Genomic DNA, 26,576 nt, shown 5'->3' on the forward strand with positions numbered 1-26,576 from the left:
GTTCTGACACAAGCCTGATTGAAAGTAAATCTTTGAACAAATTTGCTAAAAAGGCTGCCTTCAAAGAAAATTTTTTTTTCTTCTCTTCTCCCTTCTAGAGCATTGACAATCTCCTTAGTCTCCTACCTTCCCCTGTCTCCAGCCTAGAGGGGTTCTAATTTATCTGTGTAAATTTAAAATTACAAGCTGAAACAAATATGGCAGCTTTTTAAGTTGCTATTTTTTTTAAGATTTTTAAAAATTTATTGATTAGAGACAGACAGAGAGACAGAGGCAGAGACACAGCCAGAGGGAGAAGCAGGCTCCATGCAGGGAGCCCTAAGTGGGACTCGATCCTGTGTCTCCAGGATCATGCCCTGGGCTGAAGGCGGCGCTAAACCTCTAAGACACCGGGGCTGCCCTTAAGTTGCTGTTGAGTATTAAAAATAACCTGGATTTTGGCAGAACCTTTTTACTCTTTGAGAAGTGTTCTTTTTCTTCTCTTCTGTCATTGAAAGGTTAAAGCCTCTTCCAGGAGAGAGGTCTTTGCTGAATGTTTGAGGGACCAGTGAGGCTTTGATTAAAACCAGAGGGTGCCATGAGGATTACAACAAAACAAACTTTTATGTTGAAAATATGTTCGTCTTTCACTGAACAGCCTGTTTATTCCAAATGTCTTGCAAAATCTGATGGTTTGGGTATCAGGACACTACTCTTTGCAACCATACCCAGGCATGTTTGTAGTTGGTGGATGCCATAGTTCCTAATTTTTAAAAAGAGCAAAAGATATGGCCTTAGTGAGAATTTGCTATGAAAAGGCAATTAATTAAAACACATCTATAAATATAACATGTTTAGAAATGCTCGTTGAACAAAAAAAAAAAAAAAAAAAAAAAAAAAAAAAGAAATGCTCGTTGATTTATTCAGTAAATATTTTTCTTAGTGCCTTCCAAGTGTCAGACACTGTTCTGGGTGCTAGGCTATGATGCTGGACAAGACAGGCAATATTCCCTCTCTTATGAATGTTACATTCCTTTACAGTGGTGGTTGCGAAGGCCTAGGGGCTCCTTGGAGAGACAGAGGGAGATAATAAGTAAAGAAATTAATGGGATGATTTCAAGTGGTGAGTCCTGTCACTGAGGGTGGGGCTAGGACTCTTAGATTGGATGGTCAAGGAAGGCCTCATTATGAGGTTAGCCTTGGGTGACAAAAAGGAGGCAGCCATGGGGAGATATGTGGGCAGAGTGGTCAGGTGAGGGAACAGCCAGCACAAAAACCCAGTGGTGGGGTTGAGCTGTTGTAATGAGGGACAAAACAAAGGCCATTACCTGGAGCAAGGGAGTGCTGGTGAAAGTGGTAGGATTTGAGGTTGGAGAGGGAAGTGGGGCCAGATTGTCTTACGGGTCATGGTGGCTTGGGGTTGAAATCCATTTAGAAACCTTTGGAGAGTTTCTTAATGAGGGAAAGACATGATCTGATACATGGTTTAAAAAGATCTCTTGGGCTGCCAGATAAAAGAAGGGATTGCCGTGGAGAAGAACTATAGCAGAAGGATGTTTGTTTGAAATTACATTTGATGCATGAGTAATGAATTAAGTATTTTTCTAGAATTTATATTGGGAAGTAATGCAAATAATAAATCACTATTAAATAAAAATTAGCTTGTGAGTAACAAAGGAAACACTTTCAAAGTGATTCTCCTTTAGGCTTGGAGTATAATTATAAAGGAAACATTTCATTACACCCTATCTATTCTACTTGATTAATAATTTCAGTGTATCTTCTCTGTTGGCTGAGTGAAGGGCGCTTTGATGGGCATTAGTTTGGCTGAGAATATGCAATTATCCATCTGCGTTTTGCTCGAGAGATGAAGTTATTTGTCCCTCTTTTAATTCTTTTTAATTGTCATTAACTTTTTGGCTCTGGTTTTGCATAGCATTACATACACATGCACACAAAATTAGGTAATTTCGTGTTTTGGTTACAAATGGCTTTCTGCTTCTTGACTCTCGAGAAATCAGCTTTGAAATGCCCTAATAATTATTTTAATACAAAAGAGAAATGTTCAGTCATCCCTGCATATAGGATTATGATATGAAGGGTACATATGTACATGCACTTATAGGAAAGTGTGTATTACATGCCAGCTGGATCATGGACCAGGAGTTTATATAGCCCTTGTCTGGGATTTATTTAAGGTTTGACTTTGGAATAAAAGCCTTTTTTTTTTTTCTATTGATTTTAATACCACAGTTTCCAATATTTAAACTGTGTCAGATACGGACAGGGTATATAATTTTATTTTGCGGAGCTTTTCTATAGGGTCCTAAAATAGTTTAAACCTTGAGTACCCCGCAGAAGTGAATCTCTCTGGGCAGAGAAAGACAGCTGGCCCCGACCTAACAAACCTCAGCAAATTCTGACTTAAGAGGCAGCGCTTTTCTGAGTCAGGGTGCTTAACTATTCTCTACCTTGTGTTATTGGAAAGAAAGGATCAGTATTTGTTCCCAGTTGAATGGCATAATTAGGACCTTGGTAGGATTCCCTAACTTGGAAAACTGGTGGAGTTTTCAACCTCAGTGGTGCATTCACCGACCAGATATTTAGCAGGCACCTATTATATGCAAAGATATCTCAATTTATGTTGTCTTTATCAATGAGAATCTTCTTTGGTGTTGACTCCACAACTCTACTGAATCTCCTTAGCCTACCCTTGAATCTCTACTTCTAATTAGGTGAGCTCCTACAGCCTATTGTAGTATGCAGACATTTCTCACTATCTGAGTTTGGACAGACTGGCCACATGTCCTTTGGAAAATTACTAAGAATCTTTGTGGGCCTTAATTTTAACTTCTGTAAAATATGAATAATGATACTGACTACATCACTGATTTAATCAAGCAACATAAGTCTTCCCATGATACCTGGTAAGCATCCCATAAAAGGTTCTGTGTGATGGTTATTATTACTGTTATGACCATTATTCCATTTGGTACCATAATAAAACCCAGTGGCAATTTGAAAACCATTTATTGAGTGCTTAGCCTCGGCATTTGCGCATGTGCTACACGCATATATAAACATGACTAAAATGGGATCTTCACTTCAAAGGAATTCGTAGTTTACTTGGGGAGGCATGAGCAGAACCAGCTCTATTGCAAAAGAACTAGTGTGAGCAAGTGCCCATGGCCTTCCAAGGCACAGCTTTGCTGAGAAGTGTCATCTGTGTTTAGTTTCCACCAAGAGAGGAAGGGTAGTGAATTCTTGACTGAAGCTCCCTTGAGTTCAGGTTCATTGTGGTCTCTGGTGGTCCTTGGGTTTAGTGAAATAGGCTCTTACCCCCCAGTTGTGAGACTGGGTTCTCTCCTAGGAATGTAATTTTTTGTCTTTTGATTTAATTGTTGACTTATAAACTTTCTGGTTTCTTTTCTTCCTTGGGTGAAATGACCTCATCTTTTTCCTTACTGATTTCTTTTCCATAGACTTGTAGTAAATGCCATTTTAGGTTTATACCTCCTCTTTTCTTTTCATGATCTGCTTCTTAATATGAATGTGTTTAATAAGGTCAGTGCTCCTCTAAGATGCCAACCAGACACTGTTTTACCTTCTGGGATTTTGGACCTTTACCTTCAGGACTGGAGGAGTCTTGGCCCTTCTATCTTTCCCTGGTTAATCCAACCAGGGAAATCTGAAGGCTAGTTAATCCCGTTTTCTTTATCAAATCACTTACCTGAATGCAAAGCCTAACCTCTTGTTGATTACATGCTTTTATTACCTCTCATTTACTTCTGAGAAAAGTCGGGTTTTTTTGTTTGTTTTGTTTTTTTAAGTGAGGCCATTTTTTTGTGGTATTATCTGCAAAATCTCTTAAGAGTACAACCATGGAGGAAAGGCTTGGCTTTCTGGTATTGCAAATAATACCACAGAACTTGGTAATTTGATGGAAAAAATAACAGAATTAATACTGAAAAGAAGGAAGTGGAATTTGAGCCACAGTTTTATAGTATGCAAGGAAGAAATTTCATGAGTTTTTACTGATAGTCTCCTAAGGAGAACAGTCTTGGTATTTTTGGTGGTTATTTTCAGACCTGCTCATAGGATCGCTTAGACCTTTCTTGGTGATGTGAATATATCATTGTGCAATTTGTGACGATTTGCCTTCAGTGTGGGCTTGATCATGGTTAAGGTATACAGAGGGTGTCTCCATTGCTTACCTTGATTATGTTTACAATGTGACAATAATTTGACCTCTTAAGCTGTTTTTTATATTGAATATATATCGTGCTCTGGTGGATTTTGTAAAGGTCCTTATTAAGTATGTTGTGCATTAATCATTATCTTTTGATTACCCCTGGGATCTGCAAATCAAATTCCATGAGGGATCTTTGACCTCGTCATTTCATAACCTTGACTTTAACTTTGTCATTTCATAACTTGAAGGCAGGTAATGGCAAGGTCCCTCACATTCTCATTCTTGGAACAACTGAGTTCATGCAGAGAGATGGAATCTACAAAAACTACTGCACTTTTTTTTGTTCTGTCTCCTCAGGCGGGAAAGGATGGTTAGATGCAGACCACGTGAGCTAATTCCCTGTTTTGCTTTTCCATTCTCCAGGCTTACAGACACGTCCTTCTCCTTTCCAGGCCAGCTGGGTTTTTGCTGCCTGCAATCTTTCCAGTAAACCACCCTGCCTCCTTCATATAATTCTGCTCTGTTCCCTCTTTCCTGACTATAGGAGAAATAATTGAGAGAAAAACCTCAGAGAAGGTAGAGGCCTGAAGTTTGTCTTCCCAGGCAATTCAGAGAGGGAAATATAATAATCACTTAATTAACAATTACAAGGTACAAGGCTGAACTGCTTATTTATTGTCTGTGCCATTTTGATTGAGTGGTGCCAATGTTCTAAGCATTTTGAATATCACCATTGTTATGGTCTATTTTTATTAGCAAAGTAATATATACTTGTTATATTAAATTTGAAAAATATAGAAAAAGACACAATTAAAAATGTAAGCCCCTCTTAAGGTCTTGTTTATTTTTAATTCCTAGACCCTTTATCATTTCTATGCTGTTTTGAATGGTATTTTTAATTATGTTCTATAGTTGGTTGTGTTAATTAGGGAAGTGTCTGATTTATCCAGGTTCATATATTCAGCAACTTGCTCAACTCTTTGGTTTCAATCATTAACTAATTCTCATCATTTCTAGCTTAACAGAAGTGTATCTCTTTTCTTGTAATTCTTATATACCTCATTTTTTCCTCAAAGCATTAGCCAGGAATTGCCATATAATGTTAAGCAGTGGTAGTCATGATGGGTATCCGTGTCCTGTTCCAGATCTTAAAATGTATCTATATTTTCTCCATTAAGTATAATGGAAATATAGGTGTAATGGCTGTTGTAGATTTCTGACTATGAATTTTACTATTTTCCTAATTTTAAGTCCTTCATAAGTACTGTTTTGGCTTTCTCTTACTACATAACAAATTCCAATAAACCGAGCAGCTTGAAACAGCACCCACTTCAAAATGTCATAGTTGTGTAGGTCAGAAGTCTAGGTGGGTTCAGCTGGGTTCTCTGCTCAGGGAACTGAAAGCAAAGGACAAGCAAGGTTGGGCTCTTACCTGCAAGTTTGGGAGAAGAATCCACTTCAAAGTTCACTCAGGTTGTTGGCAGAACCCAGCAGCTGCAGATCCAAGGTCCCCTTTTCCTGGCTGGCTGGCAGTTGGCAGCTGCTCTCTGGCTTCTCGTGCTATGAGCTGGAGAAAGTTCTCTGCTATTAAAGGAGCTCATGTGATTATATTAGGCCCACTTGGATAACCTCACTGTGTCATCTGTGTCATGTAACATAATCATGGGAGTTACGACTCATAATAACAGGTTCCAGGGATTAGGAGCATTGCCCCCAGGGACTGGGCCATTTTTAAGAGGCCATTTTAGAATTTTTTTTTTTTTGACCTAAGTGCATACCCAGTCTCTGTTAAGTACTGTTACATTTTTGCTTATACTCCCATGCTTTTCTCAAAACACACACATTACATATTAGAGAGACTGTATTAAGAGTATGACTTTGGGAGCCAGATTACCCTTACTAACGATTTGACCTTGGATAAGTTAATCAATTTTCTTTTGTCTCTTTTTTTTTAATCATTGGAAATGGGAATATTGGTAGTACCTATCTCAGAAGGTACACAGTAATAATGCAATCAGTTGTAGCTATTGTGATAATTATTATATTCATCAAACTGAAATGCTATTATTTTGCAATCTTTATTTTCTAAACTATAACATAAATATTTTATCTTATCTGTAAGCATTCTTAGGCAACGTCATTTTAATGGCCACAAGCTACTCCATTGTGTACGTATACTAGAACCAATTTTGTTGGGATTTGCTTCTGTTTTTTCTGTTTTATAAGCAACACTGAGATGAAAATCCTGTGGGTTTTGCAGACTATTTCTATTTACTTGATTAGAACAGTTTCATGGACATGAAATCAGTACTTTAAAGGGGAGCTACCTTATGAAGGCTTGTGAGATATTTTTGCTACATTGCCTTGCAAAAAGATTGAACTAGGCTGTACATTCCCTTCTCTTTCCCTCCCAAGAGTTTCACTTATTTTTTAAATTATGGAATAATATTGTGGGAGAGTGAGTCCAAATGGTAAGTCCCTTATAGCAGTGGAAGGAGGAGAAATAGTTCAATTCAAAGCTTACGGGGGGGGGGGGGCGGGGGGGAGATGGTCACTATTAGGAAGTCTGAGTTAGAGAACTGGTTTTGGGGAAGAGGAGAATGTGAAAGACAAGTATAAGTACCTTTGGACTAACAAGGAAATAGGGATTCCAGAAGTTGGAACTCTATATAGCATTCAGATGTGACATAAAGTGCAATATAGAAAACAATTTTTTTTTGGTATGGATTACTAATATTGCAGCAGAATTTTAATTTTTTTTGTGTTAAAAAATTGTGACACACTATTTTAAATTTGCTTACTCAGTAAGTAGACTATATTATTATGGTGAGCTATATTCTGTACTCTAAAGGATAACTTACAAATGAGTGCTATTTCAAAAGTTTGTAAATTGGGGACTGTCTGCATGCCATTGTTTTATTTTTTATATTTATTTATTTATTTATTTATTTATTTATCTATCTATCTATCTATCTATCTATCTATTTATTTATTTATTTTTTTGCATGCCATTGTTTTAAAAAGAGATCCAGACGGCTTTCATTCATTTGTTCCATTTATTTCATTCATGGTAATTCATTAGTTCGCGTACTGTCCTGATGCACTCCTAACTCTTGAGAACTGTAAAGCTAGGGTATCTAAAAGTGGCCTACAATGCAGCAAAAGTATCAGTGCCAGATTTCTGAAGAGAAATTCTCAGCAACACTTCCGGCACACAGAAACGTAGTTGTAACCGACAGCATATTAAGCAGTGTATGGGTTGCTTAATGTTGGTGATGCCTTTTTGCTGCTGGTATATAATCAGCTGCTCATTAGTAGAGAATCATATAACTTGATGTGGGTACTTATTCAAGGCTAGTAAGAACTTTTCCATCTCTGTACGTGTCCCTTTCAACTCCCACCCCACTCACACCACATTCAGCAACTGCACACACCCAAATCTGGTTGATTTAGTTTGACCCAGAACATACTGGAGCAGGGTTACTCCATCTGGCTCTAACAAAATGAAGAAAAGGATAAATGCATACTATCTGTAGCATTGGGCTTTTCCTGAAGTGACTCCAGAACCAGAAAATCCTAATAATAACCACTATAGCAATGACAACTATAATAATTATGGTACTGTTCATAAGCAAATACTAGATATAATTTTTTAGGAACTTATTATGTACTTGACACAATACTGAGGGTTTAAACACATTATTTTACTTAATCTTTTTCACTTCTACAATTGTTTTAAATTCCCATTTTACTGATGAGGAAGCTAAGGCACAGAGAGATTAAGGAATTTGCTCAAGGTCACATTGCCAGAAAGTAATAGAACCATGTTTTATTTTTTTTATTATTATTTTTTTTTAGAACCATGTTTTAAACCCAGGACTCTGACTCCAAAAATCTCTATTTCTTTAGAAAATACATGTAAGCTTTAACATTTCTTAAATTTTATTTTTAATTTTTTAATTTTTTAATTTTTAGCTTTAACATTTTTAAAAAATAATTTTGGATGTACTGAAGAGTTTGCAGAATTATTACAGAGTTCTCGTATATGCTCTAGTCAGTTTCCTCTAATATTAATACTTTGCCTTATCATAGTACAATTGTCAAAACTAAGAAATCGCATTAATACAGTGTAATTAACTTAAGTAAAGACTTTATTTGGATCACCGGATTTTCTACTTACATCTTTTTTCTGTTCTACTGTCCAATTTAAGATCCACCATTATATTGTCATGACAGCATTCATTGTCACGTCTCCTTGGTCTTTCCTTGTCTTGCATGACCTTGGTACTTTTGAAGAGTTCTTGCACTATTTTATAGGATGGCCCACAGTCTGGCTTTGTCTGATAATAAAACTGATATTCTCAACTGGCAGTCCTCTCAACAAAGATTTATTGTATTTTCTAGATGGGTATATTGTTTTTGTCTAATTAGTTTACATTTGTGAGTTTTGATGGACTGTACCTCTTTGAGGCCCTGGAATCCTGAGAAGCAAAAGTGTGCACAAGCAGCAGCATCCCCTCTGCGATTCCTTATAGAATTGGAGAGCTTCATGTTGGACGTACTCCTACAGCCAGAGTCTCTTACTTGCTTCTCCCTTTGGACAGTGCCTTGGCCACTCAAGGTGCTGGGCATCTGAGGGGCTGTCCTTAAACGTTCTTACATCTCAGCTGTGGGTGCCTGATTCTATGTGCTTCACATTCCTTCATCACTTGAGCCAAGAATTACAGAACTGAGTTTTCATTGTTCAGACAAGGATCAATTTTGCATTCTTTATCACAAGACTTCTGTAATAGAGGCTGAAGAATACAAAGTTAGAGGTGTACCTTCTTCATAGCTTTGGAAAAGTCACTGTGGGTGCTGAGCCACGGAGAGAGGAAAGCAGCAAAAGAAGCAAGCCTTCCTGTTGAGAGCGTCAAGCAGATTGGCAAAATCATGTCCCACGTATGCAGTTGGGAGGTTCAGTTTTTCTTTCTTTGCTTAAAGTCGTCTAATAACTTGACATGTCTGCAGAATAAGAGCCAAATCCTTTAGTTTGGCAGAAAAGTCCCTTCCACAATATTCACAGCTTTTTTCACGGTGCTCCCTTGTGGCCTTGATTGCAGGACTTACACAGTTGCATTTCTGTTTTTATGAAGGATGGAGGTCCACTCATTAGAAAAGATGGGCCTAATCATTCATCTTGACATCTCTAAATGCCTAGTACTGATTTATAATAGATGCTTTATAAATGCTTCTAGAATGCTGAATATCTGCATAGGCTACCCCTTTGGTTATGTTTTGTCAGCAGAAATGTAAAGAAGACATTAAAAGTGCTACATTAATGATCAGTAGAAGACAAGACATTTGATCATATCCTGCACACCCGTTTTTGCTGTCTCTCTCAGTGGCAAGACAACTGGACTAGAATGTATCTGCCTTAGTTCCTGAACAGTGTCTTACCACAAGGAGCATGAGAATTGCAGTGTGATTTTAGATATTACAGCATTTCTCTTGTTCCAGCTTAGACATTAAGTAGCTAATCACTGGGCAAATCACTGATCTTCCTGGCCCCTTTCCTCCCTGTGAAATGGACAAATTAGGTCACATGATTTTTAAGGTCCTTTCCAGTCCCAACCTTTGGTCTTTTCTATAATGAAATAAATTGTCTTAAATGTCAGTCAGAGGGGGATTGTGGGTATAACTCGATTCAAAATTCTACACTTTGAACAAAATGCTGAGAATTTTTTTTTAACTGCTCGTTATACCTAGGATAACCATCACAGCTTAATTGAAAAGTTCATGTATATCCTCCCAACTGCTTGTTAATGGTATGAAAATGGTTTCCAGCTCCAACATGCAAGATCAGTATCAGGATGCCTAAACTGAAGCCATCCAGGCTATTGCAATACTTCCAGCCTTACTTCATCTTTGTCACTCTGACATACTCAAAGATGTAACAAGGTACCTGCAATGCAATTCTGATGCTAACTGCCTCGAGTTATTTCAGATTTCACAGATTAGGGGCACAGTCTCCCTCAAGACTGCCCTCATTTCAGACACTAGCTGAAAGCCTGAGGATTTCCAGGCCCTTTGCTTTTCTGACCAATTGGCTACAAAATCAGGAGTTCCTACTTCTTCAGATTTGTTAATTCTTTAGAATGACTCACAGAACTCAGGAATATACTATACTCATGATGACAGCTTTATTGTAAAAGATACTCTCAGGCTACCATGGCGTGAGATCTGGGAGGACCCCCAACACCAAGCTTCCATGTCTTCAGGATGTTTTCACCCTCCTAGTACATCAATCTGTAGCTGTAAGCAGGAAAGCTCACCTGAGTTTTGAGTGTCCAGAGCTTTTATTGGATTTCATGACCTATGCATGATTGATTGAATCATTGACTATGTCAATCTCCAGGTCAGGCTAATATTTCATAGCTCAAAGCCCAACCCATCACAGATCTTCCTCGACTTATGACAGGATTATGTCCCGATAAACCCGTTGTAAGTTGAAAATATTGTAAGTCAAAATGCTTTCAATACATCTAAACTACTGATCATCATAGCTTGGCCTAACCTACCTTAAACATGTTTGAACACTCACATTAGCCTACGGTTGCAAAATTATCTAACACATAGCCTATTTTATAATAAGGTTGTTCCCTGTCTCAGGTAGTTTATTGGATATTATACTGAAAGTGAAAAACAGAACAGTTGTATAGGTACTGAAGAGTTAAGTGTATTATTTATTTACCTTGATGATTGAGTGGCTGACTGGGAGCTTTGGCTTGCTGCCACTCACTGCCCAGCATCACAAGAGAGGATCATACTACATATGGCTAGTCTGGGAAAAGATTAAAATTCAAAATATGACATATGGTTTCTGCTGAACGTGTACAGCTTTTATACTATTGTAAAGTTGAAAAATCCTAAGTTGAACTGTTGTAAGTTACGGACCATTCATAATTACATGAGTGGTCTTTCCACCATGGCCTGCCCCAATCCCAAAACTATCTAGGGCTTCAGCAGGAATCACCTCATGAGAATAAACACCCATGATTCCAGGGGCCCACCATGAATAATAAAGGCACACTCATCATTTAGGAAATTCCAAGGGTTTAGAGGCTCCCTCCCAAGAATGAAGGACAATGGCCAGCCAAATTCTTTATTATTCCACAATACTAAAAGTTGTATAACAGCATTTTGCTTGTTGCTTTGAAATCTTAGAAACTGTTCCAATCAATAGTTATTTTTATTTTTATTTTTCCAATCAATAGTTATAAAGTGGAAGCAGTCTTCTGGAATTGGTGATATGCTTATGTAATAATTTGTCACATAATGATTACACCAAGGAGAACTGTAGTTGACATTGGTGTGTTATTGCATGTACTATTTTTTTTTCCAGAGAGAGAAAAGAGAGAGAGAGAGAGAGAGAGGTGGGGAGGTAGTACGGAGCCCAGTGTGGGGCTTGATCTCACAACCCAGAGGTCATGACCTGAGCTGATACTCAGGAGTCCAACTCTTGACTGATTGAGCCACCCAGGCACCCTGTTACTGAGTCTTGGTTATACCAGATGCAGATGTGCCTTTAAGAAGCTAAAATAAATATACCCCCGCCCCTGGGTCCTGCTCTATACTACAAGAGCTATACACAATTTAAATTATCTGTTGGAACGAAAAAAATTATTGCTAGACCTTTATTTTGAAGCGATATCCCATTCAGTGACAGAAAATTGAAGACAACTGATACCTTTTTTTGAAAGGCTGCTGAAATATAGGGTTAATGTAGCGTCAAATCCAACACTCTTCTGAGATCCCAGGAGGGAGGAGCATGCCTGAACCTCCTCGTCTACATGCATGATTCATTTCTAGAGAGAGTCTTACACAAGGTGGTTGAATTGTGCTGGGCATGTGCTGATACTTTTGCCTTTTGCTTTGTCGGGGGTCACTTGTCAGCAAGAATGATTGAAATGTGCGGTGTCAGGTGACGTGTTCAACTTATATAACCCTAACCCCCAATTTGCTGTGGATATCCAGGGTCCTGAACATCAAGGCGAAAGGACAAGAGCAAGGTCCGCAAAATTGGACAAAGAGAAACAATGGGATCACCACATATCACTGTTTAGTAAGCTACAAGTGAGGCAGTGAGCAGTATCTAGTCGGTAGCATGGCAAGGAAGTACCCATGACAGACATCGTGATCTATGAGAGGAATGGGAGTGAGGTACCTTCGGTGAGACAGAAGTATGGGGTTGATAGGGAATCCTGGGACATTTTGTGGCTGGGTTACAGTAACTCATTAAAAAAGATGGCATGAACTTGTGTTCATTGTGGAAATAACCATGACTTATCCGTAAGATAGATGGAGAACTCAATCTGCTTTAGAAAAAGCCAGATCTTGCAAGACCGACCATGAACCCTTGTGAAGGGTAAATGATAGCATGGTTGATGTGTCCTTTCTAGGTGACATCTTTGACACATTCCCAAAAGTTTTCTTATACTTTACTATAAGCCCTAGGTTTCAACTACAATGGTAGCAGACGGAGTTCATATTAGCTAAACTATGAATTTTTTAGGTAAAATAAATCTGGCAGTTAGTACTTTTTTTCCAGAAAGAACATCAGCTCAACCTAATAACTCTATATTCTGGATTGTAAAAATCTTTTTATTTAAAAGTTGGATTTTTGTGATTTTTTTAAAGCAATTGGAATCTGTATTTAGAAATTTAAATTACATAAAGGTGGTAATTTTTCATATTTTGGTAACATTGATTTTTTAAAAAAGATTTTTGTTTATTCATGAGAGATACACAGAGAGAGGCAGAGACACAGACAGAGGGAAAAGCAGGCTCCCTGCGGGGAGCCCAATATGGGACTGGATCCCAGGACCCTGGGATCATGACCTGAGCCAAAGGCAGATCAACCACTTGAGCCACCCAGGCATCCTTAGTAAAATTAATTTTTGGACAGCGATTGCTGGTCTCTCAGTCTTACCTGTAACTGAGAAGAATTTAGCGCAATTTATTATTATTTTTAAATTATTATTATGCTGATACAGTGGCTCATGATTGACTTTTTTGAAGTATCAGGGAAATAACAATTAATGGAATTTAAAAATGTCATCATAATCGCATCCTTAAAATCACACCCAAACAATACATTGCTGACATGTTTGTGCTAAACTTCCAAGGCCCAAGTTTAGCACTTTACATAAGTCATTGGTCTTTATATAACTTTTGGTCTCTTACCAAAAATAAGTAAATCAGTAAAATAAAATGAATTTAAAAAGATCTCCTCATCCCCCCTTAAGATCCCACAGCCCATTGAATCTGTCTTCTATTGGATGTTGAACATAATGGTATCATGAGCTTGGTGAAAGCTTATCCATTGATGATGACAGTGTGGTGGCCATTGGAGTAAAATCGTTTTGTGCATTATAGAGAAAGTTGTATGCCAATTAATAGTTAGGCACCCACTCTGCCCAGCACAGTGTAAAATAATAGTCATGGTTTGTGGCCTCCATGGACGCTAAAATTTCTTCTTATTCACCTATTTCTTCATTTGGCATTTATCGAGTGCCTGTTGTGTACCAAGTATCAGGTGTGGCGCTGAGGATAAAGGAGTCCACAAGATAAAGTGTTTTTCTTGATGTGGTTGATGGAGTTATGGTATCTGCTGCTGAGACAGTTGGAGAATAGATCATGGATAGTTTTTTATTTTTAAAGGGACACTCATTTCATTAAAAATTATCTCTAATGGATTACTGTCCTAGAGCTCAGAGCATGCTTCAGAAATTCTTTCTGAACTTCTGTAATAGTAAACTAACTTTGCCAGTTGGAAATTAAATTTCTTCTTGGAAAAACAGTGTATTTCAGAGCAGATGTTTTCCTGAAACACCTTCTTCTACGGTCTGTTTTTGCCATTGAAAACAGCGTTGCCAACAGTCAAAGTAGTCTTTTGTTTCTGAAACAGTGTGGCTCCCAAACGGAGACTAATTTCTAACTAGGTCTTTTCTCTCTAACTCGTAGAAGAGTTGCTAATAATTACTTTAGTTATGACATGTTAGTTAAAAAGTTCTTGGTTAGGATGAAAATGTCTTCCATGTCTGTCATTGCCAATGTCTAAGGCATAAACCATGTTTTGTTGGTTTAACTAATCACTGCTAGTTAGAACTAGAGTTTACAGTGCTCTTAAAAGCATAGTTCAAAGTAAAATGCCTTAAATTACTTTTATAACAAGGCAAGGCATATAAACCAACACATATAGTCTCATACACATGTTTTCTTATAAGACCTACAAATTTTGCCTGCTCATTTTTTATTTTCATCGGCTCCAAAGAACAGAAATGATGGAATAAGGATAACAGTTATAAAATGTGGATTAAAAAAAAAAGTGAGATCCAAAAGGACATCTGAAGACCAGTCAAAAAGGATGAAAGAGGATCCTAAAATGAAAATTATGCCATTCATCATGGGGTGGATAGGAAGAAAAAAGAGAAAGGATGCTGGGTTTTGTCTTACTGTCTGCATCACTTTATATCCATTAGTTAATATATATAAAAAATTTTTTTCCCTTCCAAGACAGATAGTTTTCTTTGCTCTGGCATCTTTTCTGACAAGCGTGCTTTGAAGGACACCTCAGCCGTGTGGTCCTCCCGCAACTGACCTACGTGTCACTTACATCTGTTGGTACGGGCGCGAGAGATTTGGAGCAACATATTTAATAGCATACAACCTTGATTTTAACAAAGATACTAGTGAAAGTGACTTGATAGGAACACTGGGCTAAAAAGTGCTAGAATCAGCTAGAAGGAACACCAGATATGGGCAGAAAGAAATAGAAACCTAGTGAGTTAAAAATGAGATCTACTAATGCCAAGAAGGCAATACATCCTCACTCAGCATCTCTAGCTCTTCACATACTGACCGCATTTCTTTTAATTCCGTGACCTTGGGCAAGTTCATCTTGCTTCAGCTACTTCATCTTGACATTGGGGTAATACTGCTTTCCTCAAGGAGTTAACAGGATTCGATATGATAATAGATGTAAAATTTTAAAACAGTGTCTGGGGGCACCTGGGTGGCTCAGTTGGTTAAGTGTTTGACTTTGGCTCAGATCATCTCAGGGTCCTGGGATGGAGCCCTGGTCCGTCGGGCCCACTGCTCAGCGGGGAGCCTGCATCTCCCTCTCCCTCTGCTGCTCCCTTTGCCTGTGCTCTCTCTCTCTCTCTGTCAAATAAATAAATAAAATCTTAAGAAAAAAATAAAAGTGTCCAGAACATAGTAAAGTACTCATACATGCTTATTATTTTCTGTTTATCATCTTGATCATAAATATACAATTATTGGTCTCATTACTGGGAATTGTTTAGTAAAATTAGATTGTGAGTTTTGAAGCCAGGTAGATGGGTTTAAATCCTGCCTCTGCCACTTACCAGCAGTGTGAACTCTGGCAACTTAATGTCTCTGTGGTTTTGTTTTCTTATCTGCAGCACCAGAAAAATTGTAACTATAGCTGGGAGTTTGGTGAAGATGAAATAGTTAAAGTATTAAATGCCAACGAGACTTTTCCCTTCCCTTTCTCTCCTTTCCTGAAGACACATTAGGGCAAAGAAATTCCATTATTCCTGGGGTGCCTAAGTCACCCCAGTGGACCGGTGTGGTCTTTCTGCATCTCCCCTGTGGCTGGAGCTGTCACGTAGTGACAGGAAGAGTCAGTGGTAGGCCAAAGCTTTTCTAAAGTTAAATCAAATTCACTAACTGATCAGTGACTTTGGTTTAATAGCCTTTGAGTCTAACAACTTATTATGCAAGAGGTGCAGGGATGGCAAAAGCCCTTTAGCCCAGATTGAGACCTTAAAACAGACAAGTCTCTGTTGTAGTTTTTTAAAAATATTTTATTTATTTATTCATGAGAAACACAAAGAGAGGCAGAGACAGAGGCAGGGGGAGAAGCAGGCTCCTCGCAGGGAGCCCGATGTGGGACTCGATCCGAGGACCCTGGGATCACGCCCTGGGCCAAAGGCAGATGCTCAACCACTGAGCCCCCCAGGCGTCCCTCTTGTAGATTTAAAATGTACCCCTTCTACCCCGACCCTCGCCACCCTTTCCAGGCCCCCAAACCCTTCTGGGATATGACTGGGTTGGAATCTCTGCATCTGTGCCTCTGTTCTTTACCCTCCACAACGATTTTCAATTTTAACCAGAGACTGGGGATCCTTTCCTAAACCAAGTAAATGTTTGATTTATCACCTTAAAAATTTTAAAAATTTCAAACTAACTTTAACTGTACCAGGTTCCTTTAATAAGTACAGAGCCACTCCGGGCAGGCTGGAGATGAATGGTCTCAGAGGCTGAGGCATTCTTTGAAACATGAGTCCATATAAGCTTTCATATGCTTCTCCTGTTTTTCACCTCAAATCCTTGACTTCTTGGATCTGGGGCTGCCTGGCCTTTCTGCTCAACCCTCCAAAATTCTGTGCTTGAAGCTACCTGTTCCTTCTTGTCTTTCATCTCGACTGCAGGAGTCTTTTCCCACTTACCCTGTCAAAAGTAGAGGAGAAAGATTTGAGAAGGTTAAAGATGTGAGGCACTTACAGTACAATTGAAGGACTATGATGCTGCATTTTCTCATTATAATATATTTTGCACAAGGTGCTGATACTGTGTCTATCAGTGCTAGTGGGATGGTGGCAAGTGTGATGGGAGATAAGGAGCTGTAGCGAGCTTAGGAAAGGCTTTCTGGAGAAGACGGGATAGGAAGGGTGGAGGATTTGGACAGGTCCTTCCCATTGAGGGAAGGACAGGGAAAGTGACATATTGTGGCATTTATGAAGTGTTTGAAAATACAGTGAACACGTGGAAATAAGATAAATGAATAAGTAAATTGTGTCTGGAGGACCAGTTAGGAGCCCATAATAGAATGGGCTTGTTTTTAAGTGCTAAGACAGCAAATGAGAGAGGACAGGGCGTCTGAGACACATCATGGGAGTGGGTCAAAGAGAAGGTACAGGGGTCCTACCCTGGGTTTGACATCTGAGGCTCCAGAATTGGATATTTATACCACAAAGCAGATCCATTAAGACAAAGTCACACATCTGTGACTGTAACTATGCATATTTATATCTAAATATTGATACATCCATACATAAGTCTGAATAATTTGGAAACAAGCAGGGAAATGTGAAGGTTGTCACGCTCCACATAGTCACTTAGGAGTACATTTAATAAGTAAGGAGCTTACCTCCCGTGACGTTCTGGGAGCTAGGATCCAATCAAAGGAGAAACTAGGTGGCATTATCCTGGAGGCTCAGATAGGAGTGGTTTGTCTGCCTTTTAAGAAATGATTGTTTCACTGAGCTCTGTCCCTGTTGGACTGTATAGAGAGTGTATGTTTTATTTCTCACCAGTGCATTTTTTTTTAAAGGAAGATGGAGAAACTAGTGGATGAGAGGCGGACAGCCAGGCATTTGCAAGTCATGTTGGGTGAGGAGCAGTAGAAGACATGGAGAAATAGATACAAGCCAGTGTTAGTTTTCAAGCATATGAAAAGCTGCCAACACTTCTTCCGTGATGCTCTGGAGACCAAAACTAGAGTTTTCAGTTCCTGATGATAGGAGAACGTTCAACAACCCACACAGTTTATTTTTTTTGAATTCTTTTAGAGAGAGAGTGTGTGTGTGCAGGTGTGAGGGGGAAGCAGCTGGAGAGGGGAGAGAGAGAGAGAGAGAGAGAGAGAGAGAATATCTTAAGCAGGCTCCACACTCTGTAGCTTTAGACTGAGAAACTCGAACAGAATTCCCTGGGTCTTTTGGACTAGGAGACCTCAATCCTAAATCTCATTTAGTTGCCCCTGTCTTGTCATCCTTGGCCCATCTTGGGGGCAAGGTGTGTGCTTCTGTGTTAATCTTAAGGGAGAAAGGGAAAAAGGCTTCTTCGGGCCTTTTTACGATGGGAACAGGGTCTCAGTTCTGCATTTTTTTCTCCTTCTATGCCAGCACTGGCTCAGGGTGGCTGGGGAAGTGGCAGGAACAGGGCCAAGGAAATGCCCTTTCTTTAATGCAGAAATCAATTCTGAGGTGTCCTTCCCTAGGTGTGGCGGCTGTGAGTTCTCTGTTCCTCTAGGCAAGTCCCTCCCATAGTGTCTCCCACTCCTTAGGAAGCTTTCTCTACTCTTTCTGGGTGACGTTTGGTAAGAGGATTGAGCAAGTACACTGCAGGGCCCGTAGGCAATCTAAGTGTAGTAATTAGAGGGACAGGCCCTGGACAGGCTCTGACGCTTCCCATGGACTGGTCCCTTATCTAGTGGAACCATACTTTCCTTATCTGGAAGATGCAGATAACAATACATATGTCACAGGGTTGTTAGGAGGATTATTTGGCCTATATATAAAAAGAGGCTTCCAAGCACAGGAAAATACTCAGTTCTAGTTTTTGATGTTAGTGTTCGTGGCTGTGTTTCTCACTCCTAGGTGGCATGTTCTGGTTTACAGGAGACTTTCCGCCTTTCTCATGATTCGAGATCCCCTAACTGTCCGAATGACCAGTTCTTCTGGGCTAGTGCTCACCTGTGTTTTCAGAGTGGTCAAGTTCTATGATGGATCTGCATTTTGTAATAAGGATGTTCTCTTAATTGTGCGGTTAAGAATGTTCTCATTCAGTTAGGAATACTTTGCTTTTATTGTAACTTAGTACAACCTCTATTTGGTCTTTGAAGTATATCTTCTGGTCATCTTTATTTTACATCTTCTGTAGTTTTTCCTAAAGAAGTGATCACATTTGACAGGATATATATGCATTTTATTTATCTTAAATTTTGTTATATTTGATATTCTGGGATAAATGGTTATATTTTATTCCCTTAAAAAGTGTCAGAAATGTTCAGGCAATTCTGTGGCACCTCATTCACATACACACAGGCATGCATAAATAATCCAAATTAGTTCTGATTCTCGAGTACGAAAGTATATTTCAACAAACTGGAAAAATGCACAGATTACAAAAGCAGTGCATGATTTATCCAAAAATTAGTAAGTTAGAGATTAACCAAAGGTGAAAATCAAAATCCTCTGTAATTCTACTGTCTAGAGATAACCAATTGAAATACTGATACAGACCTTAGTCTTTTTTCTACACGTGCACAAAATAATGTATTTGGGTTTGGTTTTCCTTTTTTTTATAAGACTAGGATCACTTAGTTGATACAGTTTAGTAACTTGCTTTTTAAAAAGTTAACAGTGAATCACAAACATTAATGTTTACATATTTTTCCATTACACGAAATTTCCATAATTTATCTTTTGTTGGATACTTAGATTGTCCTGAATTTTCGAGACTATACCATAATCAGTAATATACTAAAAAGTATATTAATGTACTTCTCCTAGTAGAGTATGTAGTATCCTTGCACAGTTGGTGACCACACCGCTGTTTTCAGGGAGAAAGAAGTATCGGAGAAGTGCATACCATGTAACTCAGGTGTTTTTAATTTTCATGTCTTTAAACCAGGCCCAGCTGTTCCAGCCAATTACACGAAGCATCTTTGTTCCCAACTATACAGAGCAGGTTCTAGACTGGGCTCTGAGATTCCTAGAAACATATATAGTCATTAATAGGAAATACATTCATTCGATACTCACAAGGCAAGAGAAATACTTATTCATTCATACTTGAACCAATCACCAACCCTCTTCCCCCCAAACCCCAGCAAGAAGATTGTAAATACCATGAGGACAGGCACATGTCTCCTTTGTTTGCCTTTGTAGCCTCAGTGTTTAGCACATTGCTGAGCACATAGCAAATAATCAATATATATTTGATGAGTAAAGAAAACTATAAAATGAAAATATCTCAATCCAATTGCCCATTGGGTCTTGGCTCTGCTTTCTTCTCCCTCCTCTCCCTCCCTTCCTTCCTCCCTCCCTCCCTCCCTCTCTCTCTTTCTCTCTTTTCTTTCTTTCTTTCTTTCTTTCTTTCTTTCTTTCTTTCTTTCTTTCTTTCTTTCTTTCTTTCTTCTTTCTTTCTTTCTTTCTTTCTTTCTTCTTTTTCTTTCTTTTCTTCTTTCTTTCTTTCTTCTTTCAAGATTTTATTTAATTGACAGAGAAAGAGAAAACAAGCAGGGGAAGTGGCAGTCAGAGGGAGAGGGAAAAGCAGGCTCCCCACTGAGCAGAGAGCCCAATGTGGGGCTCTATCCCAGGACTCTGGGATCATGACCTGAGCCAAAGGCAGATGCTTAACCAACTGAGTCACCCAGGTGCCCCAGCTCTGCTTTCTTCTAAGAGAAACTGGGCCCATATAGGTTTTCTTATTCTTTCCTAATGGCTAACGTGGGGAACAGTGACATAAGAGTCTATACCTGACCCAGTACTATTGGGTGAGGATTAGGATATTTTTTTGTGTGTGTTGATACTTGGTTGGCCTTATTTAGCTACAGAATGTTTAGGGCTACAGTTTGATTCTCATAGGAAATGAACTCTGAGGCAAAGAATCATTTCCCAAGGAATTTGTAAGATCCTGTTCTTTTGAGTGACAAGAAACCACTTTGGAATCCTTTACTAATGGATGGATTAAAGCTTTCAGAGATATTTTAAGCCTCAAAATATTAGACCATTATAATGGATGATCAGTTGTTTCTCTGATGACTAGTTCCTGTGCTTCTAGAGATAGCTTCAGTGAATAGAAAACCATACAATTTAATTCCAACTCTTACTGAGTACATCCTAGGTGTCGGTTTTTGAACTGGGTACTAGGGGAAAAAGAAGAGGTGCATATAGGTATAGAAATGAATGCATAATTATCATACAGTGTGGTAAGTGATACAACTGGCTATGGACAGGGGAGCTCTGAAAGAACAGAGGGGGAGTAACTTGCTAATTCATCTTGGTAAAGTTGGAGAAAGTTTCATGGAGATGAGCCCATTTTTACTAGGGTGGATAGGAGTTTATCAGACAGGAAGAGGGAGTAGGAGTACAAAATAAAGTCCCATAAGCCACAGCTCAGAAGAGCGTGGTGGATTTGGGACAGGTGAGGCCTTCACAGCAAATTGGACAATAAGGTATTTGCAGGGGAGATGAGATTGTAGCTGACTTTAGATATATCATCAAGGAACCAACTAGGGAGTTTGTACTTTGTTGTGTAGATAATGAAGGTTTTGATAAGGGACATTTATCCTTCAACCACTAATATCATCAAAGCCAAATTAAGACATTTCCTTCTGATAATGGTCCATTAAGAAGACAAGAAAAACTTTTCTTTTCATTTGGGTTTTAGGCTTCGTTACATCCTCTCTTAATGCTGGTGGCATAATGGTCCCACGGTTCTTATGGTCCAGTGATTCTTAATTTTTCAGTTTCACTTTTTATTCATTTATGTCTTATTTGTGTTTATAGCCAAGGTGTTTTCAAAGCCTTCTTGTTTGTTTATTATGCAGCTGTTGATTTGGAAGTCAAAACTGGTCTCAGTGATTAGACCAGTTCTAACATATAGCTGGGGCCATTTATGGGACTTATTCCACAAAATGATGTCTTTAACCTCATGAATGGTGAGAAAATAGATGCAGGGGACCAAATCTACATTGTTATTGTTAACTCAATGGTAGTATAGACGGGAGGAGTCATTTCCTTCAAAACCCTTAGAAAATTCCATTACATTTTTGGAATATTTTAGCCAAGTTAAGGCTAGGGTGAAGGATGCAGAGAAGGCAATATGAGATAAGAAGAAATTGGTATTGTAGTTACCAAGCAGAAAAGTCTAAAAGTAACATTCCAGAACACTAACATTTCCATGTGCAAATTGTATTCTAAAAAATCTCGTATCTATAGTTGATCTGTACTTTAATTTTACATAAATAAACTTTAGGGTTTTTTTTTTTGAAACATACAAATGTGTGTTGGCTTTGAACTTACTATTCCCAGAAGTAAGAAAAGATCAGTTACCAGTAGCAATATTTGTTCTCCCTTGGGTCATTCTATTTGCGCACATTTGACTTGCCATATAAGTTATCATTTTTGTAGTTCTAATGTCAATTTGAACTCAAAGGATCCAGATATCTACATCAATGTTTCCGCTACTCTTCATTTCTTTTTGTCAGTATTTTGGAAAATAACACCATTTTGTGGAAAGTGAAATGGATGCCATGTAGCCTTGCTAGTTCAGTTAAACAACTATAGGACCAAGAAAATAGCTGTATCAATGGATTTTGTTGTTTTGTTTGTTTTGCAGGTGACAATGGCCAACATTGGAATAAATGGAGATCATTCTCTGGAGACCTGTAAAACAATACTTTTTGCTCTCCGAATGGCAACGTGGAATCAAATCTTAGATCCTTGGGTGTACATTCTGCTGCGGAAGGCGGTCCTTAAGAATCTCTACAAACTTGCCAGACGCTGCTGTGGAGTGCATGTCATCAGCTTGCATGGGTGGGAGCTTAGCTCCATTAAAAATTCTCTAAAGGTTGCTGCTATTTCTGAGTCTCCAGTTACAGAGAAAATAAACCAGCAAGCACCTGGTTTAATAGGACAGTAAAGCAGTGTAGGTCTAGGACAAAATTCAGAAAAGATTTGTCAATATTTCAGTTAATTGGATAGGGATAGAAAGCCAAACTGGAAAATTCAGACCTCAGCAGTTAGTGTGGGGCCACTTTTGTCAGATCTGGCTGTTGAGATTTGCTAAATTCACTGTACAACTGTATCTTTTCACTTGTTTTTTGTCAACTGGAGGTAAACATGATGAGATAATGCCATGGAGTCCAACTGAAAAAAATTGGAGCTTATTTGTGTTATTCACGCTTTTGAATGAATGAAGCCTAAAGCATTTACTTGGCCTATTTGTCAAAGAACATCTTAATACTTACCTGCACAGTCAAATAGCTGTTTGGGGGTCACTGCTCTGCAACTGTTTCTTATAAACGAGGCTCAATGAAGTGGAGCACCCTCACTGTTGGGTCTGGTCTGTTATACTCCTCATTATGTAGCTTCAATCAGTAGATGTAGGGTCATGTCTCATGGGATTCACTGTGGCTTGTTATAATGACCTCCATGACACCAGATGTGGCTATCAGGTTGCCTGACCTCACGAGCCTCTTTAAAATGAGCCTGTCCTTGTCATTTTGACAAATATAACTACTTGCATGTATTATTGTGAAGGTAAATTCTTGTTTGGAGGTTTTCTGTGTGAGTCATAGATTTGCACAGTTTTCAAATAATCTCCTTTTCCTGTGAAAATTCTAGTGCGCAGTAAATAATTTTTAGAGAAACACAGGCTCTATTTCAGCACATGTATAGGCTATTTGCATTATAGCAGTTCCTATGAAGCTCTGCCATGGATAATACAAACCAAACTTAAACCCCAGGGATGGTTACAAAGAATGTTGGCAAAGGACCTCTACTTGGACTTGTCATTTCTGTATCAGAGAACAAAAGAAACATAATCCATATGCAATATTTAAAAACTATCTGCAGCTAGTGTGTTTGTGCTTTCTATGCATGCACACACACACACATAAGCATATCAAAAATTTCTGTTGAAAGCTGGTTCATTAAATCTGTAGGATGGCATCTTCTAAAGCCTATGCTGTGTCAAGGGGAAAATTGGCAATTAGTTGGGTGCTTGGAGATCATTCTTATGGTTACCCAAGAGATCAGGGGATAAAGATCTCTCCTCAAATTTCCCAGTAACACTTTCGGCTTCTTTGCTTATTTGTATAATTCACCCCTCCCCTAAATTTTAGTAATCATTGAAAATGTCCTGGGGCTATCAGAACATAGGGTAGATAGTTCTGCTTCATAGTAAAGAAATGTATTTCTGTAAAAGAATTTTTGCCTTCCTTACCTGTGGTCCATTTAAAAATTAACCTTCTCTGTGAGACTGAGTTCATATTCTCCGGGAAATCTATGTGGTTCAACTAGACTTAAATTATTATATCCACAAATTTTTGCTTTTGACTAGAATTTACACTGGAAGTTGTTGAACTTCAGTGAATTTTGGTATATTCTTATGAATAAACTAAAAGAAATTAAGCAAATAGCTTTATTGAAGATGTAAAGGAAACCACTTTTTCCAGTGAATTTAAAAACAAGATACATGCACACACACAGAGGCACACGATATTCTTAATTTAAGACCAGTAAATGATGAATTACACAAGGTTTGGTTATTCTCATATATGGAACACATAGTATATGCTCAAAGAACACTTGCCAAATTGAATTACAGGTAAGAATATTTTTGATGCAAAATGAACATGGAATTGCAACAATTTTGTGCATTTTTATTTAAAATGACGATTACATATTGGTTATTTTGATATATATGTGTGTGTGTGTATGTATATTTGAATATCCAGTGTAGACACTTTAAAAAAAAAAGCCATTGCAATTTGTGATTGCTGTTACATTACATGAATGTTCTCATGTGTTACAAGAGCACTTAAAGCCCAGAAATTATAGATGGTTTTCAGCAGACATTTATTTCCCAGAGTTAAGAGTGTTGGTGTCCTGGAAGCTGAGGCACAAGGAACCACAGCTTCATCCTTCCTCCTCATGCTGGATAGGATGCTACAGCAAACACTTCCATGCATTGTGACCCAGGAGAGGCGTGCAGAGAAACTCTCGTTTAAGGGTTCCAGGCCTCTTCTCCGTAAGGCTTCTAAGTAGATGGCATCACGGTTGCTCTATTGCTGTGATGTCACCTAGGCCACGTGTATCTATATTGAGGAGCTACTGTGACATTACCATATATGGGAGTGCATGGGTGTGTAAGGTGTTAGGGAATGACAGAGAGTCACTCTCTGCATATCCTGGAAGGATTATCTTTATTAGCTGAGTACAGGTGTAGGGTAATGAAGTTGGTTTTAGAATGAGGTCAAACTCGAGTAGTAGACACTAAAAACTGAAAAAAAAATGTAGTGAAAGAATATGTGTTGACATTGTGTTAGGCCTTTTGTCCAAGGAAAATGAAATAAAGTGAACACAACAATATGCATATATTTGACTTCAGAACTTTGTTTCTATTATTATATACATTTCACTGTAGTTTGGCATCTTATTATATGTTGAATAATAGAATGTAGCATCCATCAACAACTTTCATGTGAGCATTCCAAGTGAAAGTACATTTGTGCAGTTACTGGAAAGAAATTGTACAAATAGTGTTCAGCAGGTTAACCAATTCTGAAACTCTAAGCTCTGTTTTAAAATTTATAATCAGACCCTCAGAGCAACTGAAATTCCCTTCTCACTGGGTAAAATAGTATCTAAGCAACTTCACATAGTATTTGATCATGTTATTCCTGGGGAATTTTATTATTCGGGGCAAATGACTGGCAAGTGACAGGTTTTTTTCTTTTGTTAGTGAATTTAAAAATGACAGAAAAAGCCAATGGCATATGGTTTTTATGATCATGGATACCAAGACAGATAATGCGGACTCATAGTTAGTTGTAGGTGCATCCCACTGCATCCCACTTGTCAATGAGGATTTAAGTAAGTGACAGAAATAGTCTAATTTTTTCCCCAAGGGTTGAATGTTGCTAATTATTTGTATTGCTGAAGTGCAAATTACCTAAAAGTTAACATGTACACACACACACACACACACACACACACACAGAAATATATCTGTCTTATTCAATAAATGGTCTTTTTTGTGCACTTTCAGTCTTTAAAAGAAAAACCGGTCTTACTTTTGCTCTAATCTGAATTTAGAGCCCAGATAAAAGCACTTGCTAAACACCTAGAAACAACTTTTTTGTGAAACTTGCTGCTAACTTCACCTGTATCACCATCATTGCTCCAAATTAATAAACTAAGGTCAGGATATGAAAGATGGGAATGTACATCATCTTACTTCTTCATTTGGGTGTCAGACTATTTTACCATGTGGCAAATAATGTTGGACTTCAACTTGTTACTGAGATATTTCAACAGTAGATGTTATGTGAATAAATGTATTTTGTGTCCTTCGTACTTGCTGGACTATATGAGATTGAACAGTAATATGTATATTTTGTTGCTTGTATTAGTGTGCAACTCATGTAATTCTAGTGTTTTGACTAGTTTAAAACTTCAAACAAATGATTTATAATAAACTTGGACTAGTGTTTATCAAGAGTGGCTATTTTTAGGAAGGTCATATGAAGCTTGAAACTTTTGAACCTAAACTTCCGTTTTATCTATCCAATGGGAAGAATTTCAAATTCTTTTTATTACCTTTTTTTTTGTGGTCCACCTAGGCAGGGTCATAGATTTGGATGAGAATCTGATAATTTTCAAAACACACTGGCCTAGGCATGTCAGGATAGCAGAGAAATGTCTGTGATAACAAATGACCCCCCAAAAAACTTTGTGCCATAACCCTCAAAGATTTATATCTCACCTATGGCTCCTGCCCACTCAGAAGGGAAGCTCTGTTCATTTTAATCACTCAGAGACCT

The 26,576-nt window shown here is 38.3% G+C and overlaps 1 protein-coding gene across 2 annotated transcripts in view; it reads left to right on the forward strand.

Annotated features, from left to right (window-relative positions):
• Positions 1-26,247, forward strand: part of PTGFR (prostaglandin F receptor) — a 43,110-nt gene extending 16,863 nt beyond the window's left edge. For both annotated transcript variants that reach the window (XM_077905149.1, XM_077905150.1), the window contains exon 3: positions 22,367-26,247. In XM_077905149.1, coding sequence (XP_077761275.1) covers positions 22,367-22,669 — 303 coding nt within the window. In that variant the 3' untranslated portion in view covers positions 22,670-26,247. The remainder of the gene's footprint in view (positions 1-22,366) is intronic.
• Positions 26,248-26,576: the final 329 nt, after the last annotated feature.

This window comes from Canis aureus, chromosome 8 (assembly GCF_053574225.1).
Source record: "Canis aureus isolate CA01 chromosome 8, VMU_Caureus_v.1.0, whole genome shotgun sequence".
In the NCBI taxonomy this organism is placed as follows: Eukaryota; Metazoa; Chordata; class Mammalia; order Carnivora; family Canidae; genus Canis; species Canis aureus.